Source organism: Olea europaea, chromosome 10 (genome assembly GCF_002742605.1).
Source record: "Olea europaea var. sylvestris chromosome 10, O_europaea_v1, whole genome shotgun sequence".
NCBI lineage: Eukaryota > Viridiplantae > Streptophyta > Magnoliopsida > Lamiales > Oleaceae > Olea > Olea europaea.
Genome location: NC_036246.1, coordinates 10,451,711 through 10,479,510, shown reverse-complemented (window position 1 = coordinate 10,479,510; position 27,800 = coordinate 10,451,711). Strand labels below are relative to the sequence as shown.

General features: G+C 37.3%; 1 protein-coding gene across 1 annotated transcript; it reads right to left on the bottom strand.

The window, feature by feature from the left end:
- Positions 1–18,841: 18,841 nt before the first annotated feature.
- Positions 18,842–21,103, bottom strand: LOC111401198 (DELLA protein GAI-like). Its single transcript, XM_023028824.1, has one exon. It carries the CDS (start codon positions 20,783–20,785, stop codon positions 19,058–19,060), a length of 1,728 nt encoding a protein of 575 aa, XP_022884592.1. The 5' UTR covers positions 20,786–21,103; the 3' UTR covers positions 18,842–19,057.
- Positions 21,104–27,800: the final 6,697 nt, after the last annotated feature.

The following is a 27,800-nucleotide window of genomic DNA, read 5'->3' as shown; positions in this document are numbered from 1 at the left end:
AAGCTGTGAGTTCATTCAGAGTCGTCACGTGCTTTTCGAAATGTGGGGGGTTATGGGCCCAAAACGGACACCGTATACGAAAGTTACGCCAATTTCTTTGAAAGTCGATAATCCAAGCGTTCCATGTACGCAAGTGCTTGTTCTTCCACACGAATTCAAACTACCAAAATCCATTATACGTCATGACAAAGAGATGAGTTCATTCAGAATTGTCGTGAGCTTTTCGAAATGTGGGAGGTATGGGCCAAAATCGGACATCGTAGGCGAAAGTTATACAAATTTCTTTGAACGTCGACAATCCAAGCGTTCCATGCACACAAGCACCTACTCTTCAACACGAATTCAAACTGCCAAAATCCATCATATGTCACGGCGAAGCTGTGAGTTAATTCAGAATCGTCGTGAGCTTTCCAAAGTGTGGGAGTTTATAGGCCCAAAATGGACACCGTACGCGATAGTTATGCCTATTTCTTCAAACGTCGACAATCCAAGCGTCCCATGTATGCAAGCGCATGTTCCTTCACAAGAATTCAAACTGGCAAAATCCATCATACGTCAAGGGAAAGTTGTAAGTTCATTTAGAATCGTCGCGAGCTTTTCAAAATGTAGGGGGTTATGGGCCCAAAACGGACACCGTATGCGAAAGTTATGCCAATTTCTTCGAATGTCGACAATCCAAACGTTCCATGTAAGCGAGCGCCTGTTTCTCAACACGAATTTAAACTGTCAAAATCCATCATAGGTCACGGTGAAGCTGTGAGTTCAATCAAAATTGTTACGAGCTTTTCAAAATGTGGGGGATAATGGGCCCAAAACGGACACAATATGCAAAAGTTATGTCAATTTCTTTGAACATCGACAATCCAAGCGTTCCATGTACGCAAGCGCCTGTTCTTCTACACGAATTCAAACTGTCAAAATCCATCATACATCACGACGAAGCTGTGAATTCAATCATCAAAATCGTCATGAGCTTTCCGAAATGTGGGATGTTATGGACCTAAATGGACACCGTATGCAAAAGTTATGCCAATTTCTTCAAACGTCGACAATACAAGCGTTCCATGTACGCAAGCCCCTATTCTTCCACACGAGTTCAAGCTACCAAAATCCATCATACGACACGGTGACGTTGTGAGTTCATTCAGAATCATCGCCTAAAACGGACATCGTATGCAAAAGTTATGCCAATTTGTTCGAACGTCGACAATCCAAGCGTTCATGTACGCAAGTGTCTGTTCTTCAACACGAATACAAACTGCCAAAGTCCATCATACGTCCCGACGAAGCTATGAGTTCATTCAGAATCGTCATGAGCTTTTCAAAATGTCGGGTGTCATGGACCTAAATGGACACCGTATACAAAAGTTATGTTAATTTCTTCGAACGTCGACAATCCAAGCATTCCATGTATGCAAGCCCCTGTTCTTTCACACGAATTCAATAGCCAAAATCCATCATACGACACGGTGAAGCTGTGAGTTCATTCAAAGTCGTATCGAGCTTTTCGAAATGCGGATGGTTGTGGGCCTAAGACGGACACCGTATGTGAAAGTTATGCCAATTTCTTCGAACGTCGACAATCCAAGCGTTCCATGTTCGCAAGCGCATGTTCTTCCACTCGTATTCAAACTGTCAAAATCCATCATATGTCATAACAAAGCATGAGTTCATTCAGAATCGTCGTGCGCTTCACGAAATATGGGGTGTTATGGGCCCAAAACGGACACCGTATGCGAAAGTTATGCAAATTTCTTCGAACGTCGACAATCCAAGCTTCCCATGTACGCAAGCGCCTGTTCCTCCACATGAATTCAAACTGCCAAAATCCATCATACGTCACTGAGAAGCTATAAGTTCACTCAGAATCGTATCGAGCTCTCGAAATGTGGGGGTTCTGGCCCAAAACGGGCACCGTATACGAAAGTTAAGCCAATTTCTTCGAACGTCGACAATCCAAGCATTCCATGTAGGCAAGCGCCTATTCTTCCACACGAATTTGAACTACTAAAATCCATCATACATCATGATGAAGTTGTGAGTTCATTTAGAGAGCTATCCAAAATGTGGGTGGTTATGGGCCCAAAACGGACACCGTATGCGAAAGTAATGCCAATTTCTTCGAACGTCGACAATCCAAGCATTCCATGTATGCAAGCGCCAGTTCTTCCACACGAATTCAAACAGCCAAAATCCATCATACATCACGACGAAGCTGCAACTTCTTTCAGAATCATTGAGAGCTTTCCGAAATGTAGGGGGTTATGGGCTCAAAATGGATACCATATGCGAAAGTTAGGCTAATTTCTTCGAATATCGACAATCTAAGAGTTCCACATACGCAAGCGCCTGTTCTTCCACATGAATTCAAGCTGCCCAAATCCATCATATGTCACTATGAAGCTAAGAATTCATTCAAAATCATCGTGAACTTTCCAAAATGTGGGGAGTTATGGGCCCAAAACTGACACCGTATGCGAAAGTTATGCCAATTTCTTCGAACGTCGACAATCCAAGAGTTCCATGTACTCAAGTACTTGTTCTTCCAGACGAATTCAAACTTCCAAAATCCATCATATGTCACGACAAAGCGTGATTTCATTCAGAATCATCGTGACCTTCCCAAAATGTGGGCTGTTATGGCCCAAAACGAACACCATATGCGAAAGTTATGTCAATTTCTTCGAACGTCGACAATCAAACATCCTATGTACGCAAGTGCCTGTTCCTCCACATGAATTCAAATTGCCAAAATCCATCATATGTCACAACGAAGCTGTGAGTTAATTCAGAATCGTCACGAGCTTTTCGAAAAGTACGGGGTTACAGGCCCAAAACGGACACCGTATGCGAAAGTAATGCCAATTTCTTCAAACGTCGACAATTCAAGCGTTCCATATATGCAAGTGCCAGTTCTTCCAAGCGAATTCAAATAACCAAAATCTATCATACGTCATGATGAAGCTGCGAGTTCTTTTAGAATTGTTGCGAGCTTTCTGAAGTGTGGGGGGTTATGGGCCCAAAATGGACACCGTATGCGATAGTTAGGCCAATTTCTTCGAACGTCGACAATCCAAGAGTTCCACATACGCAAGCGCTTGTTCTTCCACATGAATTCAAACTGCCAAAATCCATCATACATCACTGCAAAGCTATGAATTCATTCAAAATCGTCGTTAAACTTTCAAAATGTGGGGAGTTATGGACCTAAAACCAACACCATATGTGAAAGTTATGCGAATTTCTTCGAAGGTCGACAATCCAAGAGTTTCATGTACGCAAGTGCCTATTCTTCCAGACGAATTCAAACTACCAAAATCCGTCATACGTCACGATAAAGCATGAGTTCATTCAAAATCGTCACGAGCTTTTCGAAATGTGGGGGATTATGGGCCTAAAATGGACACCGTATGGAAAGTTATGCGAATTTCTTCGAATCTCGACAATCCAAGCATCCCATGTACGTAAGCGTCTATTCCTCCACATGAATTCAAATTGCCAAAATTCATCATATGTCACGACGAAGCTGTGAGTTCATTCAGAATCGTCACGAGCTTTTCGAAATGCAGGGGATTATAGGCCCAAAACAGACACTGTATGCGAAAGTTATGCCAAATTTTTTGAACGTCAACAATCCAAGCATTCCATGTACCCAAATGCCTATTCCTCCACACGAACTCAAACTGCCAAAATCCATCATATGTCACGACGAAGCTGTGAGTTCATTCAAAATTGTACTGACTTTCCAAATTGTGAGGGGTTATGGGCCCAAACGGACACCGTATGTGAAAGTTATGCCAATTTCTTCGAAAGTTGACAATCCAAGCATTCCATGTACGCAAGCGCTTGTTCTTCCAAATGAATTCAAACTACCAAAATCTATCATACGTCATGGCGAAGCCGTGAGTTCATTCAGAATCGTCGTGAGCTTTTCGAAATGTGAAGGGTAATGGGCCCAAAACGGACACCGTATGCAAGTTATGCTAATTTCTACGAATGTCGACAATCCAAGCGTTCCATGCACGTAAGTGCCTGTTCTTCCACACGAATTCAAACTACCAAAATCCATCATACGGCACGACGAATCTGTGAGTTAATTCAAAATCATCGCCAGCATTCTAAAATGTGGGAAGTTATGGGCCCAAAACGTACACCGTATGTAAAAGTTATGCCAGTTTCTTCGAACGTCGACAATCCAAGAGTTCCATGTACGCAAGCACCTCTTCTTCCACATGAATTCAAACAGCCAAAATCCATCATACGTCTCTGTGAAACTAAGAGTTCATCCAGAATTGTTGCGAGCTTTTCGAAATGTGGGGGATTATGGGCCCAAAACGGACACCGTATGTGAAAGTTATGCCAATTTCTTCTAACGTCGACAATCCAAGCGTCCCATGTACGTAGGCACCAGTTCCTCCACACGAATTCAAACTGCCAAAATCTATTATACGTAACGTCGAATCTGTGAGTTCATTCAGAATCGTCGCGAGCTTTTCGAAATGCGGGGGTTATAGACACAAAATGGAAATCGTATGCGAAAGTTTTGCCAATTTCTTCGAACATCGACAATCCAAGTGTTCCATGTACGCAAGCACCTGTTCTTCCACACAAATTCAAACTGCCAAAATCCATCATACGTCACGATGAAGCTGTGAGTTCTTTCAGAATCGTCGTGAGCTTTTCAAAATGTGGCGGGTTATGGGCCCAAAACGGACACCGTATGCGAAAGTTATGCCAATTTCTTCGAACGTTGACAATCCAAGCGTCCCATGTACGTAGGCATCTGTTCCTTCACACGAATTCAAACTACCAAAATCCATCATGCGTCACGCCGAAGCTTTGAGTACATTCAAAATCATCGCGACCTTTACGAAATGCGGGGGTTATGGGTACAAAACTGACACCGTATGCGAAAGGTTTGCCAATTTCTTCGAACGTTGACAATCCAAGCGTTCCATGTACGAAAGCACCTATTCTTCCACACGAATTCAAACTGTCAAAATCCATCATACGTCACGACGAAGCTGTGAGTTCTTTCAGAATCGTCGCGAGCTTTCCGAAATGTGGGGGGTTATGGGCCCAAAACGAACACCATATGCGAAAGTTATGTCAATTTCTTCGGACGTCAACAATCCAAGAGTTCCATGTACGCAAGCGCATGTTCTTCCACAAGAATTTAAACAGCCAAAATCCATCGTACGTCTCTGTAAAGCTAAGAGTTCATCCTGAATTATTGTGAGATTTCCAAAATGTGGGGGGTTATGCGCGCAAAACAGGTGGTATGAGAAAGCTATGCCAATTTCTTCGAACGTCAACAATCCAAGCGTTCCATGTACATAAGTTCCTATCCTTCCACAAGAATTCAAACTGCCAAAATCCATCATACATCACGGTGAAGCTGTGAGTTCATTCAGAATCATCCGAGCTTTTCAAAATGTGGGGGGGTTATGAGCCAAAAAGGGACACCGTATGCGAAAGTTATGCCAATTTCTTCGAACGTCGACAATCCAAGCGTTCCTTGAACGCAAGCGCTAGTTCTTCCACACGAATTCAAACTGCCAAAATCCATCATACATCATGGTGAAGCTATTAGTTCATTCAGAATCATTGCAAGCTTTTCGAAATGTGGGGGGTTATGGGCCCAAAACGGACACCATAAGTTATGCCAATTTCTTCGAACATCAACAATTCAAGCGTTCTATATACGCAAGCGCCTGTTCTTTCACACAAATTCAAATTGCTAAAATCTATCATTCATCACGACAAAGATGTGAGTTCATTCAAAATTTTCGTGAGCTTTTTGAAATCAGGTAATGGGCCCCAAACGGACACCGTATGCAAAAGTTATGTCAATTTCTTCGAAAGTTGACAATCCAAGCGTTCTATGTACGCAAGCGTCTGTTCTTCCACACGAATTCAAACTGCCAAAATCCATCATACGAGACAGCGAAGCTATGAGTTCATTCAAAATTACCGTGAGCTTTCCAAAATGTGGGGTGTTATGGGCCAAAACCGGACACCATATGCGAAAGTTATGCTAATTTCTTCAAATGTCAACAATCTAAGCGTTCCATGTATGCAAGCGCATGTTCTTCCACATGAATTCAAACTACCAAAATCCATCATATGTCATGGTGAAGCCGTGAGTTCATTCATAATCATCATGAGCTTTTCAAAATTTGGGGGGTTGTGAGCCCAAAATGAAAACCGTTTGCGAAAGTTATGTCAATTTCTTCGAAGGTCGACAATCCAAAGTTCCATGTACGCAAGCGCCTGTTCTTCCACAGGAACTCAAACTGCCAAAATCCATCATACAGCATGGTAAAGTTATGAGTTCATTTAAAATCGTCATGAGCTTTTCAAAAATTGGAAGGTTATGGTCCCAAAACGGACAGCGTATGCGAAAGTTATGTCAATTTCTTCAAACATCGACAATCCAAGCGTTCCATGTACGCAAGCGCCTATTTTTCCATACGAATTCAAACTGCAAAAATCCATCATATGTCACAATAAAGCTGTAAGTTCATTTAGAATTGTCGTGAGCTTTTCGAATTGTGAGGGGGCTATGGACCAAAAACGGACACCGTATGCGAAAGTTATGCCAATATCTTCGAACATTGACAATCCAAGCATTCCATGTACGTAAGCGCCTATTCTTTCACGTGAATTCAAACTGCCAAAATCTATCATATGTCATGATGAAGCTTTCATTCAAAATAGTTGTGAGCTTTTCGAAATGTGGGGGGTTTTGGGCCCAAAACGGACACCGTGTGCGAAAGTTATACCAATTTCTTCGAACTTCAACAATCCAAGCGTTGCATGTACGCGAGCGCATGTTCTTCCTTATGAATTCAAATTGCCAAAATCCATCATACATCACAGTAAAGCTGTGAGTTCATTCAGAATCGTCGCGAGCTTTCCAAAATGTGGGAGGTTTTTGGCCCAAAACGAGCACCGTATGGGAAAGTTACGCCAATTTATTCGAACGTCAATAATCCAAGCATTTCATGTACGCAAGTGCCTATTATTCCACATGAATTAAAATTACAATCATGAGCTTTTCGAAATGGGGTCATCGGCCAAAAACGGACACCGTATGCGAAAGTTATACCAATTTCTTCGAACGTCAACAATCCAAGCGTTCCATCTACGCGAGCGCATGTTCTTCCTCACAAATTCAAACTGTCAAAATCCATCATACGTCACGATGAAGCCGTGAGTTCATTCAGAATCGTCACGAGCTTTCCAAAATGTGGAAGGCTATTGGCCCAAAATGGACACCGTACGTGAAAGTTACACCAATTTATTCGAACATTGACAATCCAAGCATTTCATGTGTGCAAGAACCTATTCTTCCACACGAATTCAAACTACAGTCGTGAGCTTCCCGAAATGGGGTTATGGGCCAAAAAAGGACACCGTATGCGAAAGTTGCGCCAATTTCTTAGAATGTCGATAATTCAAGCGTTCCTTGTATTCAGGCACCTATTCTTCCCTACGAATTTAAACTACAGTCGTGAGCTTTCCGAAATGGGTTTATGGGCCAAAAACCGATACCATATGCGAAAGTTATGTAAATTTCTTCGAAGGTCGACAATCCATGCATTCCATGTACGCAAGAGCCAGTTCTTCCACACGAATTCAAGCTATCGAAATCCATCATACATCATGGAAAAGTTGTTAGTTCATTCAGAATCCGCGTGAGCTTTTCGAAATGTGGGGGGTTATGGGTCCAAAACGTATACCGTAAGTTATGCTAATTTCTTCGAACGTCGACAATTCAAGCGTTCTATGTACGCAAGCTCCTGTTCTTCCACACAAATTCAAACTGCTAAAATCCATCATTCATCACGACGAAGCGGTGAGTTTATTCATAATCAACGTGAGCTTTCCGAAATAGGGTAATGGGCCCCAAACGGACACCTTATGCCAATTTCTTCGAACGTCAACAATTCAAGTGTTCCATGTATGCAAGAGCCTATTCTTCTGTACGAATTCAATCTACAGTCGCGAGCTTTTCGAAATGGGGTTATGGGCCCAAAACGGACACCGTATGCAAAAGTTATGTCAATTTCCTCGAATGTCAACAATCCAAGCGTTCCATTTATGCAAGCACCTATTCTTTCACTCAAATTCAAACTACCAAAATCCATCATACATCACGACAAAGCTGTGAGTTCACTCAAAATCATCGCGAACTTTTCGAAATGGGGTTATGGGCCCAAAACATACACCATATGCAAAAGTTATGCCAATTTCTTCGAACGTCGATAATTCAAGCGTTTTATGTATGCAGGCACCTATTCTTCCACACGAATTCAAAATGCAGTCGCGAGCTTTCCAAAATGGGGTTATGGGCCTAAAACGAACACTATATGCGAAAGTTATACCAATTTCTTCGAACGTCGACAATTCAAGCGTTCCATGTACGTAAGTGCCTATTCTTCCACAAGAATTCAAACTATAGTTGTGAGCTTTCTAAAATGAGGTTATGGGCCCAAAACGGACACCGTATGCGAAAGTTATCGTAATTTTTTTGAACGTCGACAATCCAATCGTTCTATGTATGCAAGCACCAGTTCTTCCACACGAATTCAAACTTCCAAAATCCATCATACATCATGGTAAAGCTATAAGTTCATCCAGAATCGTTGCGAGCTTTCCAAAATGTGGGGGGTTATGGGCCCAAAACGGACACCGTATGCGAAAGTTATCTCAATTTCTTCAAACTTCAACAATTCATGCGTTCCATGTACGCGAGCGCCTATTCTTCGACATGAATTCAAACTGCCAAAATCCATCATAAGTCACGATGAAGCTGTGAGTTCATTCAGAATCATGCGAGCTTTTCGAAATGGGGTTATGGGCCCCAAACGGACATCGTATATGAAAGTTATGCCAATTTCTTCAAACGTCGACAATTCAACTGTTCCATGTACACAAGAGCCTATTCTCCCACAGAAATTCAAACTGTAGTCACGAGCTTTTCAAAATGAGGTTATGGGCCCAAAACGGACGCCGTATGCGAAAGTTATGCCAATTTCTTCGAACGTCGACAATCCTAGAATTCCATGTACACAAGTGCCTATTCTTTCACACAATTTCAAATATCCAAAATCCATCAAACTTCGCCACAAAGCTATGAGTTCATTCAAAATCATTGCAATCTTTTCGAAATGGGGTTATGGGCCCAAAATGAATACCGTATGCGAAAGTTATGTCAATTTCTTCGAACGTCAACAATTCAAGCGTTCCATGTATGCAAGCGCCTATTCTTCCACATGAATTCAAATTACTGTTGCGAACTTTTCGAAATGGGGTTATGAACCCAAAACAGACACCATATACGAAAGTTATGCCAATTTCTTCGAATGTCGACAATTCAAGCATTCCATATACGCAAGCACCTATTCTTCCACATGAATTCAAACTACAATCATGAGCTTTCCGAAATGGGGTTATGGGCCCAAAACGGACACCGTATGTGAAAGTTACACCAATTTTTTCGAACATCGGCAATTCAAGCGTTTCATGTATGCCAGTGCCAGTTCTTTTACATGAATTCAAACTTCTAAAATCCATCAAATGTCATAACGAAGGTGTGAGTTCATTCAGAATCATCAAGAGCTTTCCGAAATGAGGTTTTGGGCCCCAAACAGATACCGTATGTGAAAGTTATGCCAATTTTTTTGAACGTCAACAATTCAAGCATTCCATATACACAAGAGCCTATTCTTCCACACAAATTCAAACTGCAGTCACGAGCTTTTCGAAATGGGGTTATGGGCTCAAAACGGACACCGTATGCGAAAGTTATGCCAATTTCTTCAAACGTCGACAATCCAAGCGTTCCATGTAGGCATGCGCCTATTCTTCCAAACTTTCAAAATCCATCATACATCATGAAAAAGCTATGAGTTCATTCAGAATCATCGCGAGCTTTCTGAAATGGGATTATGGGCCCAAAATGGACACCGTATGCGAAAGTTATGTCAATTTCTTCGAACATCAACAATTTAAGCATTCCATGTACACAAGCACCTATTCTTCCACACGAATTCAGACTGCAGTCGCAAGCTTTCCGAAATGGGGTTATGGGCCCAAAACGGACACCGTATGCGAAAGTTATGCCAATTTCTTCAAACATCGACAATCCAAACGTTCCATGTACACAAGCGTCTGTTCTTCCCCACGAATTCAAACTGCCAGAATCCATCATACATCACAGCAAAGCTGTGAGTTCATTCAGAATTATCGCGAGCTTTTCGAAATGGGGTTATAGGCCCAAAACGGACACCATATACGAAAATTATGCCAATTTCTTCGAACGTCTACAATCCAAGCATTCCATGTATGTAAGCATCTGTTCTTCCACACGAACCTCATCAAGTTCCCGGATTGATACTGCTTTGATGTATGGGAGGGTAGCGAAATGCACTCAAAGGTCGCTAAGTTGTAGCGTAATGCGTTTGGAAATCGCAAGTATGTTTGGAATGCATTTCGAGACCTTGATCGACACAATTTCAGATCGGGACTCCACCTTTCGATACCCAAAACCAAGGACAAATATGGTATTTCAAAGGCATGGTTTTTCAAAATGAGTAATGCTATTTTATACTGGCCTTAAATTATGGGTTCATTCAAATACAAGGAATTATGATTCATTTGATCTATTGATATTTTGATACCTAAACTGATGTTCAACACAACTGGTGTTATATATTCCTTCGTCTAATTTATATAGGCTAATTTTATTTTTTACACGGATTAAGAAATTTTATTTAATGTTATTGAAAAAACAATTTTTGCAAATAAATTTATCCTTATTTAATTATCAACAACTAGTGGTAAATAATGGTGATTAAATTATTGTTGGAGTAGTAAATAATGGTGATTAAAAAATGTGAATGTGTTTTTGTCCATATTTTCCGAGAAGAAGTGGGAAATATGTGTATGTATTCGATTGATTCCAAGCAGTAGGTAAATTAAATTGTGTACAATTTCAAGATTAAGTGAAAATTTTGATTATAACTAGGCAAATTAAATAAGAACATATTAATAAACGAACAAAACAAATATTTTCTCAATAAAGAAATGAAACTATATAAATAAGATAAGAAAAAAAATCAACTTATATAAATGGGACGAAGGGAGTAACATTATTATTACTTTAAAATTTATTAAAAGCTATATAAAAGGCAAACTTAGGTCAAACAAAAGGAGATTCAATACCACATACATTACCACATCCTAGAAATCAAAATAAAAAACATAAATTCGTCTTTTTGGGAAGAAATCAAGAAAAGATTAAGGAATTATTGAAGATTAAAACTTCAAAATTTCTGGGCTCTCTGAGAGTTGAAGATGAATGTTGAATATATTCATTCCATCTTCTTGTTTAAATGAACGGGATATGTCTACGTCAATTTCTTTTAATTTTGATTTTTTCACTTATATGTTTCTTGACTGGAATATTTGTTACAACCAATAATGTAGTTAATTGACTCTAACTCATATTTTAATTCACTATTTTGAGTTTTTCTTTAATATATTGTGTTAGAATTGACATGATTGGTTTATTTTCAAGTTTATTAATGAGAATATANTTATTTTTAATCAAACATTTCAATTCACTCACTGTATTACTTACTTATTTATCGTTCATCATTGTTTAGTTTATAAACTAAACTCTTTATAATTTATTTCCAAATGGATAGTTTATTCATTATTGGTGACTAATAAAAAATTTTCTCCTTCTATTCCTGGAAAAAATCAATATTACTAATAACACTATATATACTATATTTTTTAACAATAGCTTGTATATAAAAAATTGTTTTTTTATCAATACAAAGTTAAAAAATATTTATAATAGCTCCAAATACTTGTCTCGAATTGATTTCCAAATTTGTGAATAACTAAGGCGACATATATGAGTTCTCATTTTTCCAACGTAACTTATTATTGAATTAATTTTTAATTATCTTTCTGACTTTGAAGTTTCGTGTTTAGAGCTCGATTCTACTCATACTTTATACATGCATCATTTTTAAAAAGTGGATATTGTTACTGTTATAGTTAATTTTGAAAAGTGTATATATAAAATCAATTTTTGTTGATAAAGCTTTGAATATAAATAGTCTGTACAATTTTTAATGCAAATGAGAAACGGGCGAATATTTACCCTTTCAATCTCTATTTCCAATTATTTTGATAAAATTGTACTAATTCCATTTATATGGGAGTGGGCTAGCAAGTTAAGAGCATCAAAGAGCCGTGGCAGCGCCGCAATGCTAAAATAATATGGCAATGTGCAGTGGTCTATATGGGAAGGACCATGCACTTCGAAATCGTGTGTTTAGAATTTATTGGAGGGTCATAGCGATGGCAAATAGATTGCCTGGTTCCTCCAAACTTGATTCATGGACAATTTGGACTCGTATTGAAATATATCGTGAATCAAGTTGAGGTCAAATTTTTTTTTTTTCACGTTCACGAGCCTAGGAGTACACTCATTTTGGACGCATGGGATCGCTCATTTTTTGGCTTGTTTTATTTATTTCTTTAAAAATAATAATAAAAAAATAAAATAAAGCGAGTCGTCTCATAAACAGCTTGGCTTGACACATGAATCCTGCAAGTCAAAGGATCCAGTCGAGTCGAGCCTGTCAAGATCGAATACGTCCATTGTCACTTCTAAAGGATCCCTTAATTTCTTCATCTCCTATTGAATATTGGACCGTGCAAATCCTGTAATTGAATGAAACACTTGCTACAAGGAGAAAAGTAAATGAAGTAAATACAGAACTAAATGGTCACGCCCAAACTTATCTTGTTAATGTAAATAGTGCATATAATATGATCAAGTTGTGGAACACTTTAGGAGGAAAAAATTGGATTGACGCTCATCTAATATTTATTGATAAAGTTTTATTTTTCGATTTTTCATTTTATTTGACAGAAATACTTATTTACTCAAGGCACACGATTTATAATCAAAAAATAATAATTGTCCATGTTTAGTTTAGTTGAAATTTTTGATAAAAATTTAAATCAAAGTTAGTGATTACTTTTAACCACATATTTTATAGAATCCATAAGTTTTATTAGATTATCAACTATACATTTTATTAATTTTTATCAAAATCTATTAAAATTTTAGCAAAACCAAACAAGGGATTTTTCTCAATCAATCTATATTATTTATTCTTTGGGTAGATTCTTCCACGAGTCCCAACCTTTCCAAAGTGTATCCATATGTCCAACCATCTTTTTTGTACAACCCATGTCACGTGATAGACACATAAAAAACAATAATGCTCGCAAAATTGGATGTTGTATTTTATTTTATTTTCAAATTGTCCAATCATGTATTGACACATATTCCTTTTATTATTGACTCTATTATTGAGCATGTCACTGTATCAAGATTGCATAAAAAAATGACTAATGAATATTTTGGTTATCCCAAAAGGGTTAATTTCACAAACGGTACTGAACTTACAGAAAAATTACAAAACGGTCACTGAAATTTAAAACTTTCAGTAACGGTCACTTAAGTATTGGGATGCTTTAAAAAACGGTCACTGAAGTTTAAAAAACTTCTAAAACGGTCACTGAAATTGAAAAATACTTTTTTAGTTTTTTTGTTACATTTGCGGCAATTTTTCAACTACTTCCAACCATCGATACTATCGAATTTTGATACCATTGGAAAACTCATAACGTCCTCTTCAATTACCATTCAAAATCTCTCCGTAACACCAAAGAATTCGACCGAAAAATCACCACAAATGTCGCGCCCAAAAAATCTGAAAATCTGCCTAGATTTTCAGATTTTTGGACGACTTTTACGGCAATTTTCCAGAGACTTTCGACCACCAAGATCGTCGGATTTTGATACCGTTGGAAAGCCCACAATATCCTCTTCAATGACCATCCAAAATCTCCCCCAAACTCCAAAAGATTCGGCCGGAATAAACCCGTAAAGTCGGCATCCCAAAAAGGCAAAAATCTGGGATGCCAACTTTGTGAGTTTATTCCGATCGAATCCTTTGGAGTTTGGGGAGATTTAGGATGCTAATTAAAGAGGACATTGTGGACTTTCTAACGGTATCAAAATTTGGCTATTTTGGTGGTCGGAAGTTGTCGAAAAATCGCCGCAAAAGTCCACCAAAAATCTGAAAATTTGGGCAGATTTTTGCCTTTTCGGGTAGCCAATTTTGTGGGTTTATTCCGGCCGAATCCTTTAGAGTTTGGGAGAGATTTTTTGTTGTAATTGAAGAGGGCATTATAGACTTTCCAACGGTATCAAAATCCAGTGGTATTAGTGGTCGGAAGTGGTCGAAAAATTGTCGCAAAAGTAGCTCAAAAATTTTTAAACTTCAGTGACCATTTTTGAAAGCGTCACAATACTTAAGTAACCGTTACTGAAAGTTTTAAACTTCAGTGACCGTTTGTGAAATTAACCCTATCCCAAAAAAATCTCCCTCCATTCCACTTTTTCCGGCTTACATTCGAGGAAAAATCCGGTTGTACAGAAAGATGCTGTACAGAAATCTTACAGACACTAACATGAAGTGGACCCATGTGAAATAAAATATTGAAAAAAAATAACTCACCCACCCCTACATGTGTGTATTCTATACAGCTTCTGTAAGGAAATTTTCTGTACATGTAGGGGGTTTGTACATTCAAACCCACGAGAGGTGTCTCCATGTGAAAGGGTTCAGATGTACGCAGTTGAAAATGTCAATCTCTTTGTTTTTTGAATGGTGGGGTATTGTTTTAGGACAATTATATCCGCAGGTCATTTATTACGTACCAATCATGTGACTTTTTTATCGGCTATTTCAATGTTTTCTATGGGAGAAGTGCTCCACTTGGAAATCAGTTGTTTCCATTACCCGCACGAATAGCATAGGACGAGTCAACCAATCTTTCACGCGTTTATACCTCATGCTGTCATTTAAAAAATAAAATAAAATTAAAAAATATCAATATTGAGATATCGAGATACACGCACATATTAGACGATCTATTATCACACCAAATGTACAACAAACTTGCAACCCACAATTGAGGAATTGAGGATTTAGACATCAACATCGGTTGGGGAAAATAGTTTGGAGAACTTACTCAAAAGCGAAAAGTTGGTAATTAGAGTTATCCAAGCTCATAATCCGATGATCGTTTAACAATTCCTGGTATTCAACCTCTTCTAAAATAATGTAAACATTTTCGTCGTCTTCCTATGCTTTTTCTTCTTATTTTAGTTTATAGAAAATTATAGAAATACTATCTAAAGTAATGGACTATAATGACACTTTTTCTCCTCTTAAAATTATTAAATTTACCATTAAAGTTATTTTATGGAACCCCTATTGTATAAACATATATTTCCTATTATTGGGGAACGACAATGTCCATATTAAACTAATGGGTTGGTTTATTGAATAATATAGATTGTCAAACTATATTTAGTTTGTCCTCACTGTAGACTCTTTGATTTTCACGTAAGATGGTTGAAGTTCATCTCAACAAGTAGTATTAGAATTAGGGTTATAAGTTAGACCACAAGCGTATCATATTCAGGGAGGGATTGATGGGATGCCACAATATCGCTTTCAAACTCATGTTTATGTCACTCAAATTATTGTGGTTGAATATCATAAAAGGATTAATATGCTATCATAGGGTACCAATTGATTTTCTAGTAAAATGGTCATAGCACTATCCTACAACACCTATAGTACTCGTGTTTTTACTAAATTTCAAACTGTTAGTCTTGGGATCCATGTCATCGTAGCCAACATTTGATCGTCCTCCTCGCTCCTACCCATGATTATGCTCTTCAATATTATTATAGTCAAGCTTTGTCATCATTGTGATTTGGCTCATTCATTTTGAAAAGGATAGTAGGTTTTGCGCCTTGGACTAGAATCGTGGTAGATCTTTAAGTTCATACATCATGACTAGGCTCCACACCTTAACTACATTCATGATAGAGCTCTATGTTCGTACATCATGATCTTCAATAACGATCGTGATTATTCTTCCTTTCTCTTCCATCATGATAGAACTACGTGCCATCAACCAAATCCACGACATAGCTCCACCCCTGCTTATCATGGAAAGGCTCTACATCCTTAACATGGCAAGAACAACTGATTAATACTAAAATCGACACACCTAGCTTAAATCGATAATTATGTATTAAACATTTGATAAATTGTGTTCTATTTAATCACATCTAGTATTTAGGTTAATAATATCCAAATTAATTTAAGGAAAAATTACATAACAACAAAGGTTTCAAGTTATATTTTCAATATTAACAAACTTGTGAATTTTTTTTCTCAAAATTCAGGTGGTCACATTTGCAACTCATAATTTCATAAATCAGGTCATGATCACAACTATATACATTTATGGTCATAGTCACAAATTACACAAAGTCCTAGTCACAAAAAAAAGCCGCCCAAACTCTTCCTAACCTTGCAGTGCCCCAACCTCATATTACAATCACTCTTCATCCACCCATACATCCACTATCGCTAACAACCTCAGTAAACGACAAACATCGCCAATCACGACTTCCCACCACTCACTGTCAAGTTTCGTAATAAATTGCCACTACAACTATGAGGGACCTGTTGGAATTTGTTGTTCAAAATCATGTGAATGGATGAGTTAAATTGAAGAAGAAATGAAAAAAAGGGGGGGGATCGCTTAACCATGTGACAGCACGAATTAAGCTCATGCAGTTGTATGACCCTTCCCCCCCCCCCCCCCCCCCCCACCAAGGGGGGGGGGGTCTAAGTTGACACAATTCCAATTCTATCTGAAACGAGATATTGTGAATTCACTCATTCAGAAAAAACATTTGACTACATGGAACCATCATGCAAATATCTTCTCGAGCTTTTAAGAAATTAACTTGAGAAGTAAAACATGCCTAGCATTTAAGAAATCAAGGTGCATTACTGCTAATAAGAATTTGAGGTCTCATCATAAAATGTTAGAAACTTGAAACGACTCAACTTGAAAAATTCCACAGTAATTATATTGGCATGTTTTGTAACGTATAACCAAAATCATGCCTACGATACTGTTGTGTATAAAATAAGAATGATGTTATTTGCAGTCGCTCACTACGACAGTCGCCTTACGTGACATACACATGGTAGGTGGTTATTTGATACATTAATGAATAAAAAACTATCATATTAATGTATCAAATAATCACCTGATATGTGTATGTCACGTAGGGCGACTATCGCAGTGAGCGACTACGAATAGCATTACTCGTAAAATAATGTTACGTACCTAGCATACGTATATGTTTGAAGCAAGTTCACTTTTCAAGAACCTCCTCAACTATCTTACTCTTCAACTACCAAAATCCAAACATCCCATCTTTTACCAAGACGAAATTCAACCTTCAAGAAATTCGCTAATTGTTATTAGGTAGTTCTATGCATATGTATTCATATCCCATGTCCAATATCACATGCAAGTGACATGTGGGTTTTGTTTTGAGATAAGCAACAAAGGGTCCTCAAACAGTGGACCGTAGCCCACATTCCATCAATATTATACCTCTTTTATTGGCAAAAGGGTTATGACTGCCTGGACAACATTGAACAAACATGTGACTAATTTTTAAGGGACCCCAAATTGTCCAAGTAAGAAATGGGAACAATTATTTCAAGGTTTTAAGTTGTTGTTTGAACAAATAATTGTACATGCACATGGGAAGAGTTCCCATTAAAGTCATTTACTGTTTTTCATATCAATTTTCTTGTGATGGGAATTTTTTTTTACTTTTTTATTTTTTATGCTATTCCAATTATTAATTCATCTTTTCATGTATATAACGACATATCTAGCTCTTATTTGGACTCAATTTTCTCAAAACTCATTTTTAATCACATATTCCCCCTAAAATAACGTCACACGTAAATTCAAAATTTTTTTCTTATTTTTGAACTATACATTCTCTAAAAATTCACTATTTCAAAATATATTTCCCCGAAATCTTATTTTAATGGAACCCAATCAAGGGCCTATTGAGATAAATTGAACAATAACAAACACCTATTTATTAGACGATTCAGTTTTCCACACTAACTTAAAGCATTAAAGGATTTATTGCAAGTGGAGTAAGGATGATGTTTGGTGAAAAATAGTGACCACTTACCTAATTGTAATCAGAGTTTAGATAAGCATTGTAATCTTATCCTCATGGCCAAGCTCCAAAGTTTATCATTGGCTTTAACTCCAAAGAAAAAGGCATGCAGGCCACTAATTAACGTTGTTAATTGCTTGACACTAATTAATTCTTAGCATTTTGGAATAATCACTCCAAAAGAAGCTGGAGAAAGATTCGATTACTTGAGAGTTTATAACGATGACAACAGTTTAAAAAGATTAAAATTTGTGTGTATTTTGTAGATTAGCAAAATTATTCAATTAATTTTTTCCTCTTTTTTTTTTCAAATTTATTAATGAAAAGTGTATAAAATGAATTTGCCATTTTATTAGATAATGACATTAGTAAGCACTTGCAGCTTTTTTTTAAGTCCTTCTTTGGTGGGATTAAAATTATATTTTTAATAAATTTTGATAACTTGGATGAAATGTATAGTTGACAAGTTGTAGAACTCATGAAATATGTAGTTAAATTTAATTATTGATTTTGATTTAAATTAAAATTTTAATTTTAATTACTAGCAAACATCGGATACAAACTCAGTAACCACACTAACCATAGAGAGCAGTACAAGAAAACTAAAAAGGGAAATATTTAAAATGACATCTTAAGCTTTACCCAAAAAAAAAAAAAAAAAAAAGAGTTTATAATTAAATAAAAGAAAAGAAAATGCTGACTTGGAGAAGTAAAAGGTCAAAGTAAAAACACATAATTTGACTTAATTTGGACCCCTTTCTCAATCAAACCAACTCAGAGGTGGCACTCTTTTCAGCGGGATTGAGTTGGTTCGATTCGCCATGAAAATCATGACTCAGTTGGAGTTGACTCACCCAGTCAACTCATCTACTCTGCGGGCTTCAGCTGCCAAGCGGAGGTGGCGATGAGCGGCCGTGTGTGCCATCCCAGCATGAGACTCCCATCATTTTCCTCGACCCTGTACCCATCTCCGCCGGCAAACAGCGCCAGTAACATGCTCGCCTGCTTGAACGCGTTGGAGCCCAGGGGGACCGGGTCAAACCCGGCTGAGTTCATACGTCCCCGCCATTGAGACAACGTCTCGTGTCGCTCGACCCGATCCGGTCCTTCGCACGCTACCACGTTGCATATCTGCCTCCCTAAGTACACCTCGGTCATCACAAAGTCCTCGCTGTTGGGCTGATTCGACCCGGAACTCTCCAGCGAGTCAAACATCGTCGAATAATAATGTAATGACTCGTTAAACCTGTCCAAAAATACAATTCCATTATGATTAGCCTCCTGCTCAACTATAGTCACTATTTTAGGGTTCATGGCTTTGATTGAATTCAGCACTTTGTTAATTCCACCGGGTCGGGCCAGTAATCTGTGAAACTCGAAAACCGAATTAACTGCTACAGCTTCCACATTATCTGGCTTAATGTCCATGACACTGGCATCAAGATCAACCAGTGACTTGGATACAAAGCCTCGGAATTTGAATTCCACGCCAACTGTCTCAGCCAGTTGAGCCAATTTCCATCCTACTTGCTGCAGAAGCAGAGCATCAGTGTTATCGGGCTGCGGTGGCTCAATTCCAGTTAGCCTGAATTCGGGAGGACCACCGGGTCGCAAAGCTAGAGCCTGCATCAGTGCCGGCCATTGCATCCCCTGCTTCAAACTGAAATCAATCACATGGACTCTATTAGCACCTGCAAAGGCTTCAAGAATTGCCTGATTAGCAGTGAAATGGGCGAATTTTAGATATGGACAAGATTCGTAAAAGTGCATTTGAAGAACATCGGAATAGGAGGATTCAAGGGAATCATGTGGATAAATCTTGTAAATCCTCCGGGCCAAAGCTTCTGCGAAATAGGTGGCGACTTTTCTCATGGGCCCGACTTGAGAAACTGCTAATATACCAACATGCTTCACCAATGCATCTGCTAGCTTCATGTTATCTCTTTGAACAGCCTCGGCACAAGCCATCAAAGTGTGCACCAGTCTAACGCCTGTTTCTTGTGAATCGACCAGTACCACAGGCCGCGCTGCCGCTAACGAAGTATTATCAAGAAATTCAGTTCCAGGAGAAAATCTGTGTCTCTTAATGCCAATGTCTGGTTCATGGTTTGGATTCTCTTCTTCATTCCCACTGCTACAAATTGCCCCACCAGGAATTGCTCTTAAATCATAATCATATATGACTTTTCTGTTCTTTTGTATTGGCTTATCATTGGAGAAACTAATAAGATTACTGGAAGATTCACCCCGAACTCCAATTTGTTGTGGGAGCACATCAAAATTACTGGCACTGCTGAGCTCAGTCAACAAGCTCTCGACCCACCCAGAGAGATCAGACGGGTTGTAATGGATCGTATCAGTAGAAAGATGGGAAATTCCATCTTCCATAGTGGTGACCATGGCCATCTCTAACTGATCGAGCTTATTTGCTACAGCCGCCATGTCTGAAGATTTCACTTTGTAACCCAAAACAGCAAAGAGCTCGTCCATTCCTCCATCAGCTTGCGGCTGCCATTCTTCCCAACTCTTCATTTTTCCCGCAGCGGTGCCGCCGGCTGCCGTCTCAGCTTTGCCACGATCACGTTCTCTTTCCATTTGTGCTAAAAGTTAATTCATAAAAGATTTGTTGTTTTTTTAGGGAACTGACTTTGGATGGTCAATTGTTTCAAGAAAAATGGATCATCGCAACTGGGCTAGTTGAAACTCGAAAGTCATGGTTTTGCTTGGTTTTTTGCATCGCTTTATTGGTAAATCGGATTTTTGTTTAACATTTTTTGTATTAAAATAGAGGTATAGTAGTGTGGTGGAAAAGGGGGGGCTTGTGAAGAGGGCGCAAGCTTCGAGAGAGGAACGGGACAGGGGACTGGAGAAGGAGATAACGAAGACGAACCCAGCCTTTTATTTTTCTTTTATTCATTCAGTAATAATTATAATTGCTCAAACTTTATTTTTAATCAAACATTTCAATTCACTCACTGTATTACTTACTTATTTATCGTTCATCATTGTTTAGTTTATAAACTAAACCCTTTATAATTTATTTCCAAATGGATAGTTTATTCATTATTGGTGACTAATAAAAAAATTTCTCCTTCTATTCCTGGAAAAAATCAATATTACTAATAACACTATATATACTATATTTTTTAACAATAGCTTGTATATAAAAAATTGTTTTTTTTATCAATACAAAGTTAAAAAATATTTATAATAGCTCCAAATACTTGTCTCGAATTGATTTCCAAATTTGTGAATAACTAAGGCAACATTTATGAGTTCTCATTTTTCCAACGTAACTTATTATTGAATTAATTTTTAATTATCTTTCTGACTTTGAAGTTTCGTGTTTAGAGCTCGATTCTTCTCATACTTTATACATGCATCATTTTTAAAAAGTGGATATCGTTACTGTTATAGTTAATTTTGAAAAGTGTATATATAAAATCAATTCTTGTTGATCAAGTTATGAATATAAATATTCTGTACAATTTTTAATGCAAATGAGAAACGGGGGAATATTTACTCTTTCAATCTCTATTTCCAATTATTTTGATAAAATTGTACTAATTCCATTTATATGGGAGTGGCTAACAGCAAGTTAAGAGCATCAAAGAGCCGTGGCAGCGCCGCAATGCTAAAATAATATGGTAATGTGCAGTGGTCTATATGGGAAGGACCATGCACTTCGAAATCGTGTGTTTAGAATTTATTGGAGGGTCATAGCGATGGCAAATAGATTGAGTCGTTCGTCGACTTGGTTCCTCCAGACTTGATTCATGGATGATTTGGACTCGTATTGAAATATATCGTGAATCAAGTTGAGGTCAATTTTTTTTTTTCACGTTCACGAGCCTAGGAGTACACTCATTTTGGACGCATGGGATCGCTCATTTTTTGGCTTGTTTTATTTATTTCTTTAAAAATAATAATAATAAAAATAAAATAAAGCGAGTCGTCTCATAAACAGCTTGGCTTGACACATGAATCTTGCAAGTCAAAGGATCCAGTCGAGTCGAGCCTGTCAAGATCGAATACGTCCATTGTCACTTCTGAAGGATCCCTTAATTTCTTCATCTCCTATTGAATATTGGACCGTGCAAATCCTGTAATTGAATGAAACACTTGCTACAAGGAGAAAAGTAAATGAAGTAAATACAGAACTAAATGGTCACGCCCAAACTTATCTTGTTAATGTAAATAGTGCATATAATATGATCAAGTTGTGAAACACTTTAGGAGGAAAAAATTGGATTGACTTTCATCTAATATTTATTGATAAAGTTTTATTTTTCGATTTTTCATTTTATTTGACAGAAATACTTATTTACTCAAGGCACACGATTTATAATCAAAAAATAATAATTGTCCATGTTTAGTTTAGTTGAAATTTTTGATAAAAATTTAAATCAAAGTTAGTGATTACTTTTAACCACATATTTTATAGAATCCATAAGTTTTATTAGATTATCAACTATACATTTTATTAATTTTTATCAAAATCTATTAAAATTTTAGCAAAACCAAACAAGGGATTTTTCTCAATCAATCTATATTATTTATTCTTTGGGTAGATTCTTCCACGAGTCCCAACCTTTCCAAAGTGTATCCATATGTCCAACCATCTTTTTTGTACAACCCATGTCACGTGATAGACACATAAAAAACAATAATGCTCGCAAAATTGGATGTTGTATTTTATTTTATTTTCAAATTGTCCAATCATGTATTGACACATATTCCTTTTATTATTGACTCTATTATTGAGCATGTCACTGTATCAAGATTGCATAAAAAATGACTAATGAATATTGATTATCCCAAAAGGGTTAATTTCACAAACGGTACTGAACTTACAGAAAAATTATAAAACGGTCACTGAAATTTAAAACTTTCAGTAACGGTCACTTAAGTATTGGGATGCTTTAAAAAACGGTCACTGAAGTTTAAAAAACTTCTAAAATGGTCACTGAAATTGAAAAATACTTTTTTAGTTTTTTTATTACATTTGCGGCAATTTTTCAACTACTTCCAACCATCGATACTATCGAATTTTGATACCATTGGAAAACCCATAACGTCCTCTTCAATTACCACTCAAAATCTCTCCGTAACACCAAGGAATTCGACCGAAAAATCACCACAAATGTCGCCCCAAAAAATCTGAAAATCTGCCTAGATTTTCAGATTTTTGGACGACTTTTACGGCAATTTTCCAGAGACTTTCGACCACCAAGATCGTCGGATTTTGATACTGTTGGAAAGCCCACAATGTCCTCTTCAATGACCATCCAAAATCTCCCCCAAACTCCAAAAGATTCGGCCGGAATAAACCCGCAAAGTCGGCATCCCAAAAAGGCAAAAATCTGGGATGCCAACTTTGTGAGTTTATTCCGGTCGAATCCTTTGGAGTTTGGGGAGATTTAGGATGCTAATTAAAGAGGACATTGTGGACTTTCCAACGGTATCAAAATTTGGCTATTTTGGTGGTCGGAAGTTGTCGAAAAATTGCCGCAAAAGTCCACCAAAAATCTGAAAATTTGGGCAGATTTTTGCCTTTTCGGGTAGCCAATTTTGTGGGTTTATTCCGGCCGAATCCTTTAGAGTTTGGGAGAGATTTTTTGTTGTAATTGAAGAGGGCATTATAGACTTTCCAACGGTATCAAAATCCGGTGGTATTAGTGGTCAGAAGTGGTCGAAAAATTGTCGCAAAAGTAGTTCAAAAATTTTTAAACTTCAGTGACCATTTTTGAAAGCGTCACAATACTTAAGTGACCGTTACTGAAAGTTTTAAATTTCAGTGACCGTTTGTGAAATTAACCCTATCCCAAAAAAATCTCCCTCCATTCCACTTTTTCCGGCTTACATTCGAGGAAAAATCCGGTTGTACAGAAAGATGCTGTACAGAAATCTTACAGACACTAACATGAAGTGGACCCATGTGAAATAAAATATTGAAAAAAAATAACTCACCCACCCCTACATGTGTGTATTCTATACAGCTTCTGTAAGGAAATTTTCTGTACATGTAGGGGGTTTGTACATTCAAACCCACGAGAGGTGTCTCCATGTGAAAGGGTTCAGATGTACGCAGTTGAAAATGTCAATCTCTTTGTTTTTTGAATGGTGGGGTATTGTTTTAGGACAATTATATCCGCAGGTCATTTATTACGTACCAATCATGTGACTTTTTTATCGGCTATTTCAATGTTTTCTATGGGAGAAGTGCTCCACTTGGAAATCAGTTGTTTCCATTACCCGCACGAATAGCATAGGACGAGTCAACCAATCTTTCACGCGTTTATACCTCATGCTGTCATTTAAAAAATAAAATAAAATTAAAAAATATCAATATTGAGATATCGAGATACACGCACATATTAGACGATCTATTATCACACCAAATGTACAACAAACTTGCAACCCACAATTGAGGAATTGAGGATTTAGACATCAACATCGGTTGGGGAAAATAGTTTGGAGAACTTACTCAAAAGCGAAAAGTTGGTAATTAGAGTTATCCAAGCTCATAATCCGATGATCGTTTAACAATTCCTGGTATTCAACCTCTTCTAAAATAATGTAAACATTTTCGTCGTCTTCCTATGCTTTTTCTTCTTATTTTAGTTTATAGAAAATTATAGAAATACTATCTAAAGTAATGGACTATAATGACACTTTTTCTCCTCTTAAAATTATTAAATTTACCATTAAAGTTATTTTATGGAACCCCTATTGTATAAACATATATTTCCTATTATTGGGGAACGACAATGTCCATATTAAACTAATGGGTTGGTTTATTGAATAATATAGATTGTCAAACTATATTTAGTTTGTCCTCACTGTAGACTCTTTGATTTTCACGTAAGATGGTTGAAGTTCATCTCAACAAGTAGTATTAGAATTAGGGTTATAAGTTAGACCACAAGCGTATCATATTCAGGGAGGGATTGATGGGATGCCACAATATCGCTTTCAAACTCATGTTTATGTCACTCAAATTATTGTGGTTGAATATCATAAAAGGATTAATATGCTATCATAGGGTACCAATTGATTTTCTAGTAAAATGGTCATAGCACTATCCTACAACACCTATAGTACTCGTGTTTTTACTAAATTTCAAACTGTTAGTCTTGGGATCCATGTCATCGTAGCCAACATTTGATCGTCCTCCTCGCTCCTACCCATGATTATGCTCTTCAATATTATTATAGTCAAGCTTTGTCATCATTGTGATTTGGCTCATTCATTTTGAAAAGGATAGTAGGTTTTGCGCCTTGGACTAGAATCGTGGTAGATCTTTAAGTTCATACATCATGACTAGGCTCCACACCTTAACTACATTCATGATAGAGCTCTATGTTCGTACATCATGATCTTCAATAACGATCGTGATTATTCTTCCTTTCTCTTCCATCATGATAGAACTACGTGCCATCAACCAAATCCACGACATAGCTCCACCCCTGCTTATCATGGAAAGGCTCTACATCCTTAACATGGCAAGAACAACTGATTAATACTAAAATCGACACACCTAGCTTAAATCGATAATTATGTATTAAACATTTGATAAATTGTGTTCTATTTAATCACATCTAGTATTTAGGTTAATAATATCCAAATTAATTTAAGGAAAAATTACATAACAACAAAGGTTTCAAGTTATATTTTCAATATTAACAAACTTGTGAATTTTTTTTCTCAAAATTCAGGTGGTCACATTTGCAACTCATAATTTCATAAATCAGGTCATGATCACAACTATATACATTTATGGTCATAGTCACAAATTACACAAAGTCCTAGCCACAAAAAAACGCCGCCCAAACTCTTCCTAACCTTGCAGTGACCCAACCTCATATTACAATCACTCTTCATCCACCCATACATCCACTATCGCTAACAACCTCAGTAAACGACAGACATCGCCAATCACGACTTCCCACCACTCACTGTCAAGTTTCGTAATAAATTGCCACTACAACTATGAGGGACCTGTTGGAATTTGTTGTTCAAAATCGTGTGAATGGATGAGTTAAATTGAAGAAGAAATGAAAAAAAAGGGGGGGATCGCTTAACCATGTGACAACATGAATTAAGCTCATGCAGTTGTATGACCCTTCCCCCCCCCCCCCCCTCAGAGAATTGAAGGGGGTTGTTGACACTAACCATGCCATACGATCGCATGGTTATAGAAAAATGACCGTTTGGTCAGTTTTTGACTCATTTTCATTCAAAAATGGTGGCTTTCATCCTAGTTTTTGCACCATTTCGTGGAAACTTGTTTAAACCTATAAATAGGTGAACCAAGTACAAGAAAATTATAATTAAATTACATTGTAATCTATTCCCAACTCTTCATCCAAAAGAGAGAAATAATCACATATTCATTGACTATCTTCTCATTTGTTCATTGTGAAGAATAATTTTTGCTTTTGGCGTTCTTCCTAAAAGCCTTGTTTAATCCTACGAATTATTTGCCGAAAATCCTTAAAAGCATTGGAAAGGAGGCAAATAACGTTTGAGAATAGAGAGATTAATTTCGTGTTCAAACTTTCATTGATATACTTATTATTTTCATCCCTATTTCATCTTGGCTTTTGTTCTCCATTGCCATTTTTCCAATAGCACCATCTTCGCCTCTCTTTTTCCAAAGCCAATGCCTTCCTTTTGTACTTGACCACCACCTCCAGTAACAATTCAATATCAAGAACATGAGTTTGGTTCTGTGTGTAAAATAGATAGATTTGCATGTGGTTGGAGCATGGCCGGTCCTGGGGCAAGGCAAATGAGGCCCTCGCCTCAAGCCCAAGACCATAAGGGGCATCATTTCAGCCCAGATCCAATGGTATGGGATTTGATGTAAATTTTTTGAAGACAAAATCTAAAATAGTTAAATTTGGGATTTATTTTCTTAAAAATGACGTGGGATTTGATGAATTTTATAAATGAGTGTCTATAAAACATTCACGTCGTTGTCTTATTTTTGTACAAAAACTTTGCAAAGATATTACTACATTTTACAATTCTTTCATTCTAAATCTACTTTAAAAGGGATAGAAAGTCGTATTTTAATTTATATGTATATTTTTGTTTAATTTTAGTTGATAATAAATCTTTAGTCAATTATGCCGATATCTTAATCTGCACTGCCACACTTGGCACAAGTTCCTTAACTCTATGATTAAATCTTTGGTTTTGTTATTTTATAATATAAATCCTTTTTATAATAAATTTGGTTGTTATTTAAATGCTAGTTTTAAGTTAGCAATAGGTCCCATAATATACTATAGAATTTTGCATTTATTTTGATTTCACCGGAGCCTAATTTAGGAAATTTGCCTCGGGGCCCGACAATTACAGGAAAGGCCCTGGGTCGGAGAGGAGGTGCTGTGGCGGCCAACATTCATGGGTATGGAATGAGGTGTGAGAATTTGGAGAGTGTGTTGACAATGTTGTGGAAGTAGTTGTGACCATTTTTGGATGAAAATAAGTTAGGGTTAAGGTGGGGTGGGTGTGGTGTGAAATGGGATGGTAGTTTGGGTTGGGATACACTTAATATTTGAATGAATAATTTTATTATCTATATTATTGAAATGAAAAG